The sequence below is a fragment of the Balaenoptera acutorostrata genome, chromosome 20, assembly GCF_949987535.1.
Source record: "Balaenoptera acutorostrata chromosome 20, mBalAcu1.1, whole genome shotgun sequence".
Lineage (NCBI taxonomy): Eukaryota > Metazoa > Chordata > Mammalia > Artiodactyla > Balaenopteridae > Balaenoptera > Balaenoptera acutorostrata.
In genome coordinates, this window is record NC_080083.1 from 15,277,753 (window position 1) to 15,292,073 (window position 14,321).

Below are 14,321 nucleotides of genomic sequence, written 5' to 3' on the forward strand. Positions count from 1 at the left end.
CATGGCAGGAACAAACATATATAAACTCATTTAATCCCTATAAGCAACACATTTAACATTTGAATTCAAATCGAAATTAGATTTAGGAGATAGGAAGGAAAAAGAGGATGGGTAAAAAAGGAGGGGTGCGGAGAGAGACAGAGACAGACAGACAAGAAGAACAACTTAAAAGTGCCTGCGATGAGACCTGCCATTCAGCTGAAAGAACATGTGCCCTGAAGTGAGCATGAGATGAGGAGGAGAATCAGCTCCCCTGGCCAGTCCCAGTTAGTTCCCTCCTGGCTCTCAAAGTGTGAGCATCTCATGTGCTAAGGATGAATCTAGTGCTCACAGATTTGCCAACTACTTCATTTGGTTCTCAACTGAAGAAAGAGCAATCTCTCCCCATACTGGAATAGAAACCTGCCCTGCAATGCTTATTAAGAGGAGGTGTTTGGGTCTCTGAAGTGATACTTTCCCAAAGAATTTCCACGGATAGTGTTGACTATAGTCTATTTATGCCTGACTTTGGAACTTTCTCTCTGAGTAAGCTGCAACCCACTTGTATCACTGAACATGACCCGGGTCAAAGGGAGTAGCTAGATTCCTATAACTGTAACGCAACTCTGCTGCATATATTCAACATTGCTCATGGAAAAGTTTCAGCTACCAGATGTACATGAAGCTACCACATGTACGAACAGAAAAACAGGCCTCTCCTCCTGGCTCAGCCGCTAATGAGCTGCTCAGCTCAAGGGTGTCACATAATCTTTCAGAGACTCTGAACTAAGGGACTATACCAAAAGACAATCTCTAAGATCCTGCGAGCCCTCTTATTATATGACTGACATTTAAAAAAAAAAAATTTAATGGTAACAAAACTTAGGAAGTCTTACTACCTCCTTGTGTGTCATTCTGCAAACTGTATGTTCCTCTTGCAACAGATTCTCATTCCAAAACAGGTCATTTTTCACTCCAGCTGTCATTTGTAGGCAGTTTATAGGCAGCTCAAGGGCATCATTTAAAACATTGCACTAAAGAGGATATAGACTTTGCTGTCGATAAAGAATCATAGCCTTGAATTCCTGAATTTTATAGTTATGGTACTCATAAAAGTGTTTAATAACAAACTTGGCTCACTTGGAAATCACCAGTCTAAAGGACTTTGCCCCAATTTGACATGTGGATCATATTTGTTTTTAAGAAAATATTTAACGATTTATTAACAATTTCATATTTCTGCTTAAGATTTCTGCACAACCTCTTTCAATCACTCTAAATGTAGGCATAATGTGTTTTATGATTCTACAATGCTATTAAGCATCTATTAAGCTATTAAGGCTTCTATCATTGATCCTTGTTTGTCATGATGAGTGGTCATCATGATTTTCTACCTATATTAGACCAATTAAAATGGGCCAATGCGAAAACTTAACAGCTGCATATGTATGGGCGAAGAAAAACTTCCTGATTATGTTCCATTTGTCAAAGCCTAGAGTAAAAGCACCCATAAAACTAAACCATCCACAAATGGAATATCCACAATGGTTACTTCATTGCAAATTGAAAAATGACACACAACGCTCAGCAATTTATAAATCTGCAAGTTTATTATTTAAACTGACATGTCTCAAGTACTTGTTTCAAAATTCTTTCACTTACATTGTATCTTTTGATCCTTAGGCTTAGGGAGCCTGAACTCTTAGTCTCTGGAATCAGACTACCTAGGTATATATCCAAGCTCTACCACTTTACTAGCTGTGTGGTGATAGGCAAGTTACCTAACCTCTCTGTTCCTGCATTCCCTCATCTATAAAATGAGGATAGAAATAGAATCTACCTCCTGACTTATGGTTACTATGAGGATTAAATGAGATGAGACATGTACACTGTAAGACTCACTAAGCACTCACTGAATTTTAGCTATTATAGCTACTATCCCACTTTTCAGAAGAGGAAACTGAGCCTCAGATTAAATGATTTTTTACACCTATAAACAGGAGTTGGGAATTAAAAACAATGTCTAATGAACTTCAAACCTTGGCCTCTTAACTCCACATTGCTTTTCTTATTTAACAGAAGAAACCAGGCTTTCTAACAGAGAGCTTTTAAGGAACATATTCTTTTCTTTTTTTAGTCCTAAAAAGAGAGGACAAGTTTTTCATCTACTTTCAGGGGGAGATGCATATTATCTTTTTTTAGTTTTTCATTTGCCCTGTGAATGTGTTCAGTTTTACTTTTTTTTTATTTTTTAAAAAATTTTATTTATTTATTTATTTATTTATTTATTTATTTATTTATTTATGGCTGTGTTGGGTCTTCGTTTCTGTGCGAGGGCTTTCTCTAGTTGTGGCAAGCGCGGGCCGCTCTTCATCGCGGTGCGCGGGCGTCTCACTATCGCGGCCTCTCTTGTTGCGGAGCACAGGCTCCAGACGCGCAGGCTCAGTAATTGTGGCTCACGGGCCCAATTGCTCCGCGGCGTGTGGGATCTTCCCAGACCAGGGCTCGAACCCGTGTCCCCTGCATTGGCAGGCAGATTCTCAACCACTACGCCACCAGGGAAGCCCCAATTTTACTTTTATCTGATGAATTATTCTTGGAACAAGGAAGAAAGAAAATTAAATAAAAGAAAAATAAAATGAGATGCACAAATGGGAATCTGATGAGAAAATATAAAGAATGTGCATTAGGAAAGGTGGATTTGAGTCACCACCTCCTTCGTGTTAACTTTATTTCTCAGATTTTTATACTTTGTCTCAAGAAACACCTCTGAAAAGAGTACAAGAATGTCATAATTATTACACTTAAATATTTGCTTAAGATAGCAAAGAATGTAGTTCATGAACAAAAGAAGAAATAAAGAAAGCTCTGGTTTTGTTCATTGCACCATTAAGGAAAACCAGTCTAACAGCATTCCTAAAAGGAAACCGGGAACTATAGTCTCCAATGATGTTTATTATTTTCTCTCAAGTCCAATTTCTCCTTTTTCATCTCTATCATTTTCTCTTCCATGTGCCTTTCTTTTCCTTTCATACTCATCTCAATCTTTCTGTGATTCTACAATTTAGGTTTTGGTGATCACAGGTGACCATTTTCTAAAAATGATTAGTTCAAAGAGAAGCATTTTCAGAGTAGCCCAGCTAGGGCCTCCTTATGGCTAGATCTTCACAGTGTTATATCAGTTCCTTATTTTGTTGTTGTTCACAAGGATCTGGCAAAAGGAAAGAAAAACAGGGGCAATTTCCCTGCATCTTCCAGAATACGGTTTTAACCCCCAATGGGCACAATTGGCTCTCCGTGTTTGGCCCCTGCCTTCTCGCTCTTCAGTTCCAACTGTGCTCAGTGTCTACAGTTCCCAGACAGAGACTTGCTGCCTTAAATTCTTCTTAAAAGCCATTACCTCCAAATAGAATGCCTTTCCTCAATCATTATCATTTAACAAACCCCTAATTGTTCCAAATTCAAATCATCTCTCCTCTCTTCCAAGGAGCTCTCCCTAAAGCTCCCGGTCTGACTTACATATTCTTCTTTCATGCTTCTTTCATGTACACCATGCAAACCTCTACCAGAGCATAATGGTTAGGGTTAGGATTGGGGTTAGGGTGATTCACCTCCAAAACATATCCCATTTTCATCCACTTCCTTTCATCTCCACTGCTGCCCTCTTGATCTCGGTCACCAGCCACCTTTTGCCTGGACAATTATAGTCTCCTAACAGGTCTCCGGCCTACATTCCCATCTCCCTTCAGTCTCTCATTTACACTGCAGCTAGAGTGACCTTTTTAAGAAGAAATATTTCATATACACAAAAATATAGATAACGTATGAAATCAGGTGTAATAAATAAGATGAAACCCATGTACCCACCACCAGTTTACGAAACACAATATTGCCAATACCTTTGAAGCTGGCTGTGTCTCTTTCCCAAAGGCAAACACTACCTTAAATTTGTTTAATATTCCCTTGTTTTCTTTTTTTAACATCTTCATTGGATTATAATTGCTTTACATTGTTGTGTTAGTTGCTGCTGTATAACAAAGTGAATCAGCTATACATATACGTATATCCCCATATCTCCTCTCTCTTGCATCTCCCTCCCACCCTCCCTATCCCACCCCTCTAGGTGGTCACAAAGCTCCGAGCTGATCTCCCTGTGCTATGCAGCTGCTTCCCACTAGCTATCTATTTTACATTTGATAGTGTATATATGTCCATGCCACTCTCTCACTTCTTCCCAGCTTACCCTTCCCCCTCCTCATGTCCTCAAGTCCATTCTCTACATCTGCATCTTTATTCCTGTCCTGCCCTTAGGTTCTTCAGAACTTTTTTTTTTTTAGATTCCATACATATGTGTTAGCATACGGTATTTGTTTTTCTCTTTCTGACTTACTTCACTCTGTATGACAGACTCTAGGTCCATCCACCTCACTACAAATAACTCAATTTCGTTTCTTTTTATGGCTGAGTAATATTCCATTGTATATATGTGCCACATCTTCTTTATCCATTCATCTGTCGATGGACACTTTAGGTTGCTTCCAGGTCCTGGCTATTGTAAATAGAGCTGCAATGAACATTGTGGTACATGACTCTTTTTGAATTATGGTTTTCTCAGGGTATATGCCCAGTAGTGGGATTGCTGAGTCATATGGTAGTTCTATTTTTAGTTTTGTTTTTTTTTTTAATTTTATTTATTTATTTATTTATTTATTTATGGCTGTGTTGGGTCTTCGTTTCTCTGCAAGGGCTCTCTCTAGTTGTGGCAAGCTGGGGCCACTCTTCATCGCGGTGCGCAGGCCTCTCACTATCGCGGCCTCTCTTGTTGCGGAGCACACGCTCCAGACGCGCAGGCTCAGTAGTTGTGGCTCACGGTCCCAGTCGCTCCGCGGCATGTGGGATCCTCCCAGACCAGGGCTCGAACCCGTGTCCCCCACATTGGTAGGCAGACTCCCAACCACTGCGCCACCAGGGAAGCCCTATTTTTAGTTTTTTAACCTCCATACTGTTCTCCATAGTGGCTGTATCAACTTACACTCCCACCAACAGTGCAAGAGGGTTCCCTTTTCTTCACACCCTCTCCATCATTTATTGTTTGTAGATTTTTTGATGATGGCCATTCTGACCGGTGTGAGGTGATACCTCATTGTAGTTTTTTTTTTTTTTTTTTTTTTTATTTATGGCTGTGTTGGGTCTTTGTTTCTGTGCGAGGGCTTTCTCTAGTTGCGGCAAGGGGGGGCCACTCTTCATCGCGGTGTGCGGGCCTCTCACTATCGCGGGCTCTCTTGTTGCGGAGAACAGGCTCCAGACGTGCAGGCTCAGCAACTGTGGATCACGGGCCTAGTCGCTCCCCGGCATGTGGGATCTTCCCAGACCAGGGCTCGAACCCGTGTCCCCTGCATTGGCAGGCAGATTCTCAACCACTGCGCCACCAGGGAAGCCCTCATTGTAGTTTTGATTTGCATTTCTCTAATGATTAGTGATGTTGAGCCTCCTTTCATGTGTTTGTTGGCAGTCTGTATAGTTTCTTTAGAGAAATATCTATTTAGGTCTTCTGCCCATTTTTGGATTGGGTTGTTTGTTTTTTTGATGTTGAGCTGCATGAGCTGCTTGTATATTCCCTTGTTTTAAAAACAAATTCTTTTACCATGTATGTCTGTATGTCTAAACAATACATTATGTAATTTTGTTTCTTGTTGAACTTTTAAAAAGTGGTTGTGTCATTTGCTTTGCAATTTGCTCTGTGCACTCAACATTGTTTCTGAAATTCACCCACGTTGATTTTCATCTTCTCTGTAATAGTCCAGTGTATGAATATGTCACAATTCACAATTCACACACACTCCTGTTGATGAACTATTGGGTTTTTTCCAGGTTCTATGCAATCACCAGCAATGCTCACATAAACAGTCATGACTGTGACGCCTAGGGCACATATGCAAGAATTTCTCCAGGGCAGGGCTGTCCAATGGAACTTACTGTGATGATGAAAGAGTTCTGTATCTATGCTCTCCAATATAGTAGCCTGAGCACTTGGAATGTGACTACTACTATTGAGAAAGTAGATTTTTAACTTTAATCTTAATGAATAAATTTAAATAGCCACAAGTGGCTAGTGGCTACCATACTGGACAGTGTAGTTTTCGAATACAAACCCAGGAATAAAGTTTCTGGGCTATAGGGTACTTGCATCTTCAACTTTTCAAATATTGACAAATGTTTTCCAACTTGGTAATATTATTTATATCTCCTCAAGCAGTATGTAAGAATTGCCAATATTACTTTTTAATACCTGCCTTTAAAATTTTTGCCTATCAAGAGATAACGTGGCATCTTATTAAAATTTTATTGTGCATTTCCAACATTACTGTTGCCATTCATTCTTCCTTTCATGTGAAATGCCTGTTTAGGTCTTTTTTCCATTTTTTATTGGTTTTTTTGTCTTTTTCCTACTGATGCTTAGGAGTTCTCTACATATTTTTAGTATTATTTTTTAATTTGCCTTGACACTGGATCTGTTTATCTAGGGAAGCCCCATAGAAGCAATAAGCAGAAGGCATATCTGCAACGGCAGGTGATGCCACTCACTGAATTTATATGGATTTTCTTTTCTAAAATTGTGGATTCATGCTAGAATTCTGCTTCTTGTAGCTTTGTTCCATGAGATGTCACAGGGCTCAACAGTATCTTTTCCGGATGGAGTTAGAGGGTAGTTCTGAACAATCCTACTCTTAGGGAAACGTCTTCCTGGCTCGGTCATCTGGGGCAGACCCATTGGAAAACCAGCTTTCCTCTGCTCTTCTTCTCCGTGCCCAAACGGGGGCTGAGTGTATGGGTGTGAGTTGCTGGGTGGGAAACTGATACTAAGGGTGACACCCTGGCAATGAGGGCAGAGCAGGAGACCTGGCAAAGTGATGATGATAGGAATTTCTGGGCATGGGGTGGGGAAATGTAGTCATTGGCATGAAAAGGGTAGCAGTAGCTGTAAAACTGGCCCTTCCACCTTCTCCAGTGATTCCATCCCTCCTCTTTTCCAGTGCTTATATTCTAGTAATTGTACCTTCTCTGCCACATATTTAATCTCTCATCTGTACTGGTTCCTGTCTTTCACCCTCCAGGTAGACATCAGTTTTCCTTTTCCCCCAAAAGACTTTCCCTGGTATTTCCTTCCCTCTCAACTTACTGCAATGTGGTGGCTTCTGCCCACCCCAACATTCATTGAAGCTGTCCTCTCTAAGGTCGCCTCTGATGTAGTTACTAAACTTTTCTGGAGCTTTCAGGCCTATTCACCATCTTCTCCTTGCCTTCCTGGGATTCCAGGGCATAACTCTATGGGTCTTCTCCCTCTCTCACTGCTCTTTCTGTGATTCACTGCTGGCTTCTCTGTCTTCACCCATTCTTTAATGTCACTATTTCCAGAGTTAATGGTACCCACTTATGGCATCCTTGTAACAAGCATTAAAAGGTGTACCATAATCTGATTGGGCACAGCCCTGGGCCAGGGCGTGTGGCTTCAGGTCCCATTCACCCCACTCAGCCTGGTACCCTTGTGCCATTAACACCCTGCACAACAGCATGCAGCTGCCCAGGGTACAATTCTTGGTACTCATCTTTTTTTGCTTTATTCTCTTTCCCTGTGCAACCTTGTTGACTTTCATGGTTTGAAGACCTATGTAATTCTAGACATCTTTTAATCATCCTCCTGGACTTCTTTTCCTGGGTGTCCTCTGGGCATCCCAAACTTGCCAAGGCCCAAACTAATTTCATTATCCACTCACTTGCATATTCCCAAACATATCCATTTTTCTGTATTCCTTCTCTAAGTTAATGACACCACCATGCATTCACTCATCAAGTGAAAACTTCCAGATTATCTGTGCTTCCTCCTTTTCCACAGTTTAAAGCTTCTATCATCCCCCAAGTGCACTGCTGGATTAGCCTTCTAACTAGTTTCCCTAGGTCCAGAATCTCTCCCCTCCAAATCACTCTCCCCACTGCTCTTACATTTCTTTCTTTACATAGAAATGAGCATATTGTTCCTTTGTTCAAAAACCTACGTTGGCTTCTAGTTAACCATAAAATAAAGTCCAGATACTCAGGCATGGCATACAAAAGCCTTCATATTCTGGCCCAAATCTACCTTTCCAGTCCTACACTTTGACCCTGATCTTAACACCTTCCCTGATCTTAACCACATCAGACTATGATGCACAGTTTCTTGAACATAATTTTGCCACATGCTTTAATGCCCCAGTGCCTTTGCTGGTGCCTTGCATGCCCTTCCTCTGTGTTTTGCCTTGTGAAACCCCATCATCCACTCTTTAAGACTATGCTCACTGTGACCCCTTTTTTCAGGCACCACTGGTCCAATTAACAGCTCCTTCCTCACTGCTTTTACATCTCTATTGTTATGTTAATACAGATTCTCCAAAAGTTATTTTGCATCTTTTTCACTACATTGTGTGTTTCTTAAGGGCAAGTTTAAGCTTGTTGGTCTCCATATCATCAGCAGTTTGTCCAGTGACTGTACATGGTAGATATTGAATAAAATTTTTTGAGTTGAATTGGGCAGGATGCTTGAACATCATTTTGTGAAAGGACCAATGATTTCTTTCAGCATAATTTTCAACCTGTTCCTTTTCTTCAGACATCAGAAGACTCTCAGAATGGGACAGCTGATGGGCCCTGTTGGAGACAGTTGCTATGTCATATCCCCAAACTTTGGCTAGGTCTCTCTAGGGACACAGAGACTGTGATTTCTCAAATGACTGATCGGTGTCTGAGTATGGTTTTTCCCCAGATATTAGAGTTCCTTAGAATCAGAGATTATTTTCAATCTAGGACCTAGATGCTAGGTTCCACAGAAGACTCTGACTGCTCTGAGTAGCAGAGTCAGGCTTTTCAGTGGTAGACAGATCTATCTGGATTTGTTTCATCACCTTTGGGTCCCATCCCAACATCTCACTAAAGTTTGAGATTTTAGAGCACGAAAAACAACATAAAAAGGCTTCACTATCTCAAAACCTTGTTAAACCTCTCAGTTATCCTGAAAGCCTGGGGAGGAGGGCCCGCTCATTTGAAGGTTTTGTAGAGGGCTGGACAAGCAGTATCGATGTATCAGACTGACTTCTGTCACTTTCCTTAGCTAGGTAGGAGATACTCACTGACTCCATGAAGCCCAGAATGGGTAGTTTCTTCGAAATGAGCAATTGTATGTTTTTTATGTTGTTGGGTTTTTTTGGCTGCTTTGGGTTTTTTGGCTGTGCGCAGGCTTTCCCTAGTTGTCGCGAGCGGGGGCTACTCTTCCACACAGTGCATGGGCTTCTCATTGTGGTGGCTTCTCTTGTTGTGGACCACGGGCTCTAGGCACGCAGGCTTCAGTAGTTGCAGCATGCGGGCTCAGTACTTGTGACTCGCATGGGCTTAGTTGCTCTGCGTCATGTGGGATCTTCCCGGACCAGGGATCGAACCTATGTCTCCTGCATGGGTAGGCAGATTCTTAACCACTGCGCCACCAGGGAAGTCCCAGCAATTGTATGTTTGTAGAACCCTGGTAGCAACTGAGTGGGTAGGAAAGAGCTTGATTCCAATTTCCCCTCAACACAAAAACACTGCTATTGAAAGTGCAGTGACTGGTCAGCGAAGGATGCCTATTGGAAGAGCCTCTGGGTTAATTTCTGAAACGAGGCAACCCATCCGAAGCCCAGTGCTTAATTATGCGGTCCCTGAGCCCATCCTACCGCCTTGGAGCCCCCTTTTGGCCTCTGAAAAGGCTTCATGGGGCCAATTTCACAATGCTAGGGTATTCGGTCTCCGGGGCCAGCATGGAACCCCTCGAGTTCCACGCTCTGGGCTGACCTTATCCCAGGAGGGCTCCCCGGTGGTCAGGAAGCGTAATCACGGCTGGCTGTAGACGCCGGCGCCGCGTGGGCGGACGCCGGGCAGCGCGGATGGTGAGCGTGGGCCTGAGCCGAGGGGGACCCGTCCGGGGCGGGGGCGCGGGCGGCTGCAGCGCGTCAGCGACCCGCCCCCTCGGCCCTCCCACGGGCGGGGCCAGCCCCGATGCCGCTGACTCAGCAACGCGTGTGGGGAGGTTTGTCCCTCCGCGGACCCCGTTTCTCTCAGTCCTCCGCCCCCGCTGAGCCGGCTTCCTTTTTCCGGCGGTCGGGGTGCGAGAGGCAGGTTGGGCAGCTTAGGCAGCGAACGGCTGTGCAGCCCCGGGTCTTGCCTGAGGACCCCGAAACTACCGTTCCCCCGCCGGGCAGCGTGGGCGCCATGAACGACGCGGGTGAGGCGCCGCTCTTACCCGCCAAGGGTAAGCCGGGGGGCGCGGGTGGCCTCTGGGGACTCAGCTGCGCCTCGGAGGCCCGGCTGCGGGGAAGGGCCGGAGCCGGGACCCGGGGCGATGGTGAGGGTGGAGCTTTCTGGGTGGGCTGGAGCGGCCCGGAGGGAGGCAGCATCGTGGGCGAGGACGCCGGTGAAGGGCTTCTCCGCTGCTATGGTCACCTCGTGATGCTCTTACCAAGTTAGAGCCCGAGTGTGGGAGTCCCGGATCAGCCCTTCTCAGCCTCTTTTTGATGTTATAATCAATCCTGTTTGGTCTTTTAGCAGGACTGAATTCGGAGAAGGTAGCTGCTCTGCTTCAGAAACTGAATTCCGATCCTCAGTTCGTACTGGCCCAGAATGTCGGCACCACCCACGACCTCCTGGACATCTGTCTGAAGAGGGCCACGGTCCAGGGTGTTCAGCATGTGTTCCAGCACACCGTGCATCCTGAAGGCAAGCCCGTCACCAGCCAGAAGAGCTCAGGTGAGGTCTTCAAACTTCTTGCACACTTCCCTTGACTTTCTTGACAGCGTCCCATTGTGGTGTCTTACCTAAGAAAGGCCTTAGGGGAGAAGACGTTTGGATAGAAGGAAGTTGTAGTAAATTTTTAGAGAACAGGTGCCAAGTACAGGCAGGTCCAAGAAGGTTACTTTGTGACTTGTTTTGGTGCTCTGTGGTTCGTTAGTATATTTGATTTGAGCACTAAAGTGACTGACTAACCCATGGTCATCTGTTTGAATGTAATTCACGATATTCTGTCCTGAAGTTATGTGACTGCAGCCCCATGTCTTGGAGATATATATTCTTGGTACGAAACAAATCATGTAAAAAGGTTCATGCCCTAGAGGACACCTCCACGTTGCCCTGAAGGCCATGTACAAATGTATGGGATGGAAAAGACACAATGTAATTGCATCAAAATGTCATCAAATGTTATTTTTAAGTGTACCTTTTGGTTGCAATTTGAACACATGTGCTAATGGGCGAAGTTACCACCAGTAGACTAGTTTGTAATACAGAAAAATACTCATTTCTCATGCCTTGCTGGTCAAGAGCTCTTGCTTTGCTATCTGCTATCTAGCACCACTAGAAAACAGAAAAACAGCTACAGTGAAAGATGAGTTATCCAGGAATCTAAATAAGGACATTCTCGTGGCAGAATTGTACTAAAAGGACTTTTTAAAGTCTATCCATTTTAAAACTACTTCCAGTCTATTTATTTTGGCAGAAAGCAGATCAGTGCTTGCTTAAAGCCAGTCAGAACTCAAAGTGTACATTTATAACATGGATGTATTTTATTGTATGTAAATTATACCTCAGTAAAGTTCATTTGTAAATTTTAAGAAAAAATTATGATCTTGCAATAATTAATGTTTTGCCACAGTAGAAAGTGCTTGGGGTGGTGTGGCCTGTCAGGCTACAAATTATCCAGTTAGATCCAGTTAGTAATGTTATTAGGGGTCCTACATGGTTTAGATTGCAGTGCCCTTTTAGGGAAAAGCCTGGAAATGTTCATCTGGAACAGGTCATGTCTTATATATCCTGTAGTGTCACTTTTATTTGCAAAAGGTACAAATAGCACATGAGCTATGTAGGTTATTTTCCTGCAGTTTTCACATTAACAGTTCATCCAGATTTCCTCACTAGAAAATAATAGTGTGCATATGAGAGAGGTGGCATACAGATAAAACCAAGGTAAAGATGAGCTATACTAAGTCATTAGTGACTTTTTTTAAAATTTTTATTTATTTTATTTATTTTTGGCTGCGCTGGGTCTTCATTGCTGTGCGCGGGCTGTTCTCTAATTGAGGTGAATGGGGGCTACTCTTCATTGTGGTGCGCAGGCTTTTCATTGCGGTGGCTTCTCTTGTTGCGGAGCACGGACTGTATGCGTGCGGGCTTCAGTAGTTGTGGTACTCGGGCTCAGTAGTTGTGACTCGCAGGCTGTAGAGCGCAGGCTCAGTAGTTGTGGTGCACGGGCTTAGTTGCCCCGAGGCATTTGGGATCTTCCTGGACCAGGGCTTGAACCCGTGTCCCCTGCATTGGCAGGTGGATTCTTAACCACTGTGCCACCAGGGAAGCCCCATTAGTGACTTTTGAAAAACACTGTGTGTAGTTACTTATTTTTAATTATTTTTTCTTGTAAGATTACTGTTGTTCAATGTAGAATATTTGCAAAATACCGATGAGTAAGTATTCTGTCAGGTCTTTATTCTGTGTGTGTGTGTGTTTAATATGGGTGATACCTTACATATTGTTAGGTAACCTACCTACCTTTTTCACTTACCAATATATTGTGAACGTATTTTCATATTAGTAAAAAAGTTATGCCCAGATAAAAGTCAAGGTTTTTCCCCTCTGAATCTTCCTTAGAAAAGAGTTACCCTATGTGTGAGGCTTTACAAAGACTTTGATAATGAGCATTCTCAGTTAATTTAATTTGAAGTAAAGTACATTTTGGCAAAGACATTAATTACGCTGAAATGACCTTGATCCATGCTAGTTTGGGATGCTTATGGAGATCATTTGATTGAATCAGTTTTTTTAAAAAGAGAAAATTTGAATGCAGTATTTTTCTAGGACATGACCTCACGTGGAAATGTTGGATATCCTTGTAAATAGACCTCTAAAGATCACTTAAGATGAAGTACAGAAGTACAGAAGGTGGTGACATTGTGGAGTTTGTGATTATCCACTTACAGGACAAATGACAAATATGATTATATGGTTGAGTGCTGGCATAACATTTTTTAGGGACAGCATTATGCATGGATTCAAAGCATTGCTGTGACTCAAACACAGTAGATGGAAGAAAGATGATGTGTTCTGTTTGAAAGAGTGGATCTAATAATGGTAAAGGCACTGATCCAAGATGCACGTGAAAAGTGTGGATCAGTGTGAAAATGACATGTGAAAGTGGAAAAAACAATGCTTCTACATCAATTTGTTATATTAATATGATTTTAAATATCTAAATATTAAAGCTACTAAATTAAATATTATAGGCAGACAGTTACTATTTCATCTATTTTTTAAGTGTTTATATAATCCAGTTAACTAAATAACTTAAAAAAAAATTCTCGTTGGGGGCATGGGGATTGACTTATGTTAGAGTCATCTTATATTGAAGCATATACTATATATTCCACATTAAAGGGTAGAGACTTTTTAAAGGTTTTGCCATATATTGCCAGATTGCCTTCAGATATTTTTTTACCTGTTTAGATTCCTATCCAGGGTGTATAATAATGCTGTTTCCCCACTTCCTTGCCAATATTGGGCATTATTAATTGAAAAATAATGTTTCTCCATTTAACAGGTGTCTTATGATGAACTTTAAAAAAATGTTTCTTGCTATTTGTATCTTTTTTGACTATTAAATTAGCTGTTCGTGATCTTTGCTCATGTTTCTCTACCAGTATTTCTTTTTCTAATGTAATTTTCTTAGGTGATTTATAATTGATTCTTTATGTGATACGTAAAGAGATTTTTTTTATATGTTAAGGATATAAACCTTTGCATATATATTGCAGATAGTAAGTACTACCTTTCTTATTTTTGTTTTTGTATCTTTCTGCTCTTTCTGATTTGGTCTTAAATTGTCCAAGATCTTGTCGTGGACTCACTGTTGGGAAATACAGTTGGAACAATGTACTCTATGTGAACATTCATCATAATTTCTTGATTTGCTTTCTTTTTTCAGGGCGATGCTGGATCTTTTCTTGTCTGAATGTTATGAGACTTCCATTCATGAGAAAATTAAATATTGAAGAATTCGAATTTAGTCAATCTTACCTCTTTTTCTGGGACAAGGTATGGGACTGATCTTGAAATACTCTTTTTGTTTCAATATCAACCTTGGTAGGGACTATCTCTTCGTTTCTTGCTTTTCTAGTTATAGTCTGCCTTCCATTATAGATGGGACAGCATTTATTCTGATTTCCAAAGAATCAAAAGTTGACTCTTTTCAAAGGCAGAACTACTTTTGGTTGGTAGGTGGCTACTTTTTGCAATGAAAT

The 14,321-nt window shown here is 42.0% G+C and overlaps 1 protein-coding gene across 4 annotated transcripts in view; it reads left to right on the forward strand.

Annotated features, from left to right (window-relative positions):
• Positions 1–10,072: 10,072 nt before the first annotated feature.
• The window catches only part of BLMH (bleomycin hydrolase), a 42,923-nt gene continuing 38,674 nt past the window's right edge, over positions 10,073–14,321 (forward strand). Inside the window, exons 1-3 of one of the 4 annotated variants that reach the window (XM_007183836.2) lie at positions 10,073–10,291; positions 10,585–10,785; positions 14,006–14,115. In XM_007183836.2, the coding sequence (XP_007183898.1) occupies positions 10,252–10,291; positions 10,585–10,785; positions 14,006–14,115 (351 nt within the window). In that variant the 5' untranslated portion in view covers positions 10,073–10,251. The remainder of the gene's footprint in view (positions 10,292–10,584; positions 10,786–14,005; positions 14,116–14,321) is intronic. The other 3 variants (XM_028166953.2, XM_007183837.2, XM_007183838.2) reach the window with 3 other exon arrangements.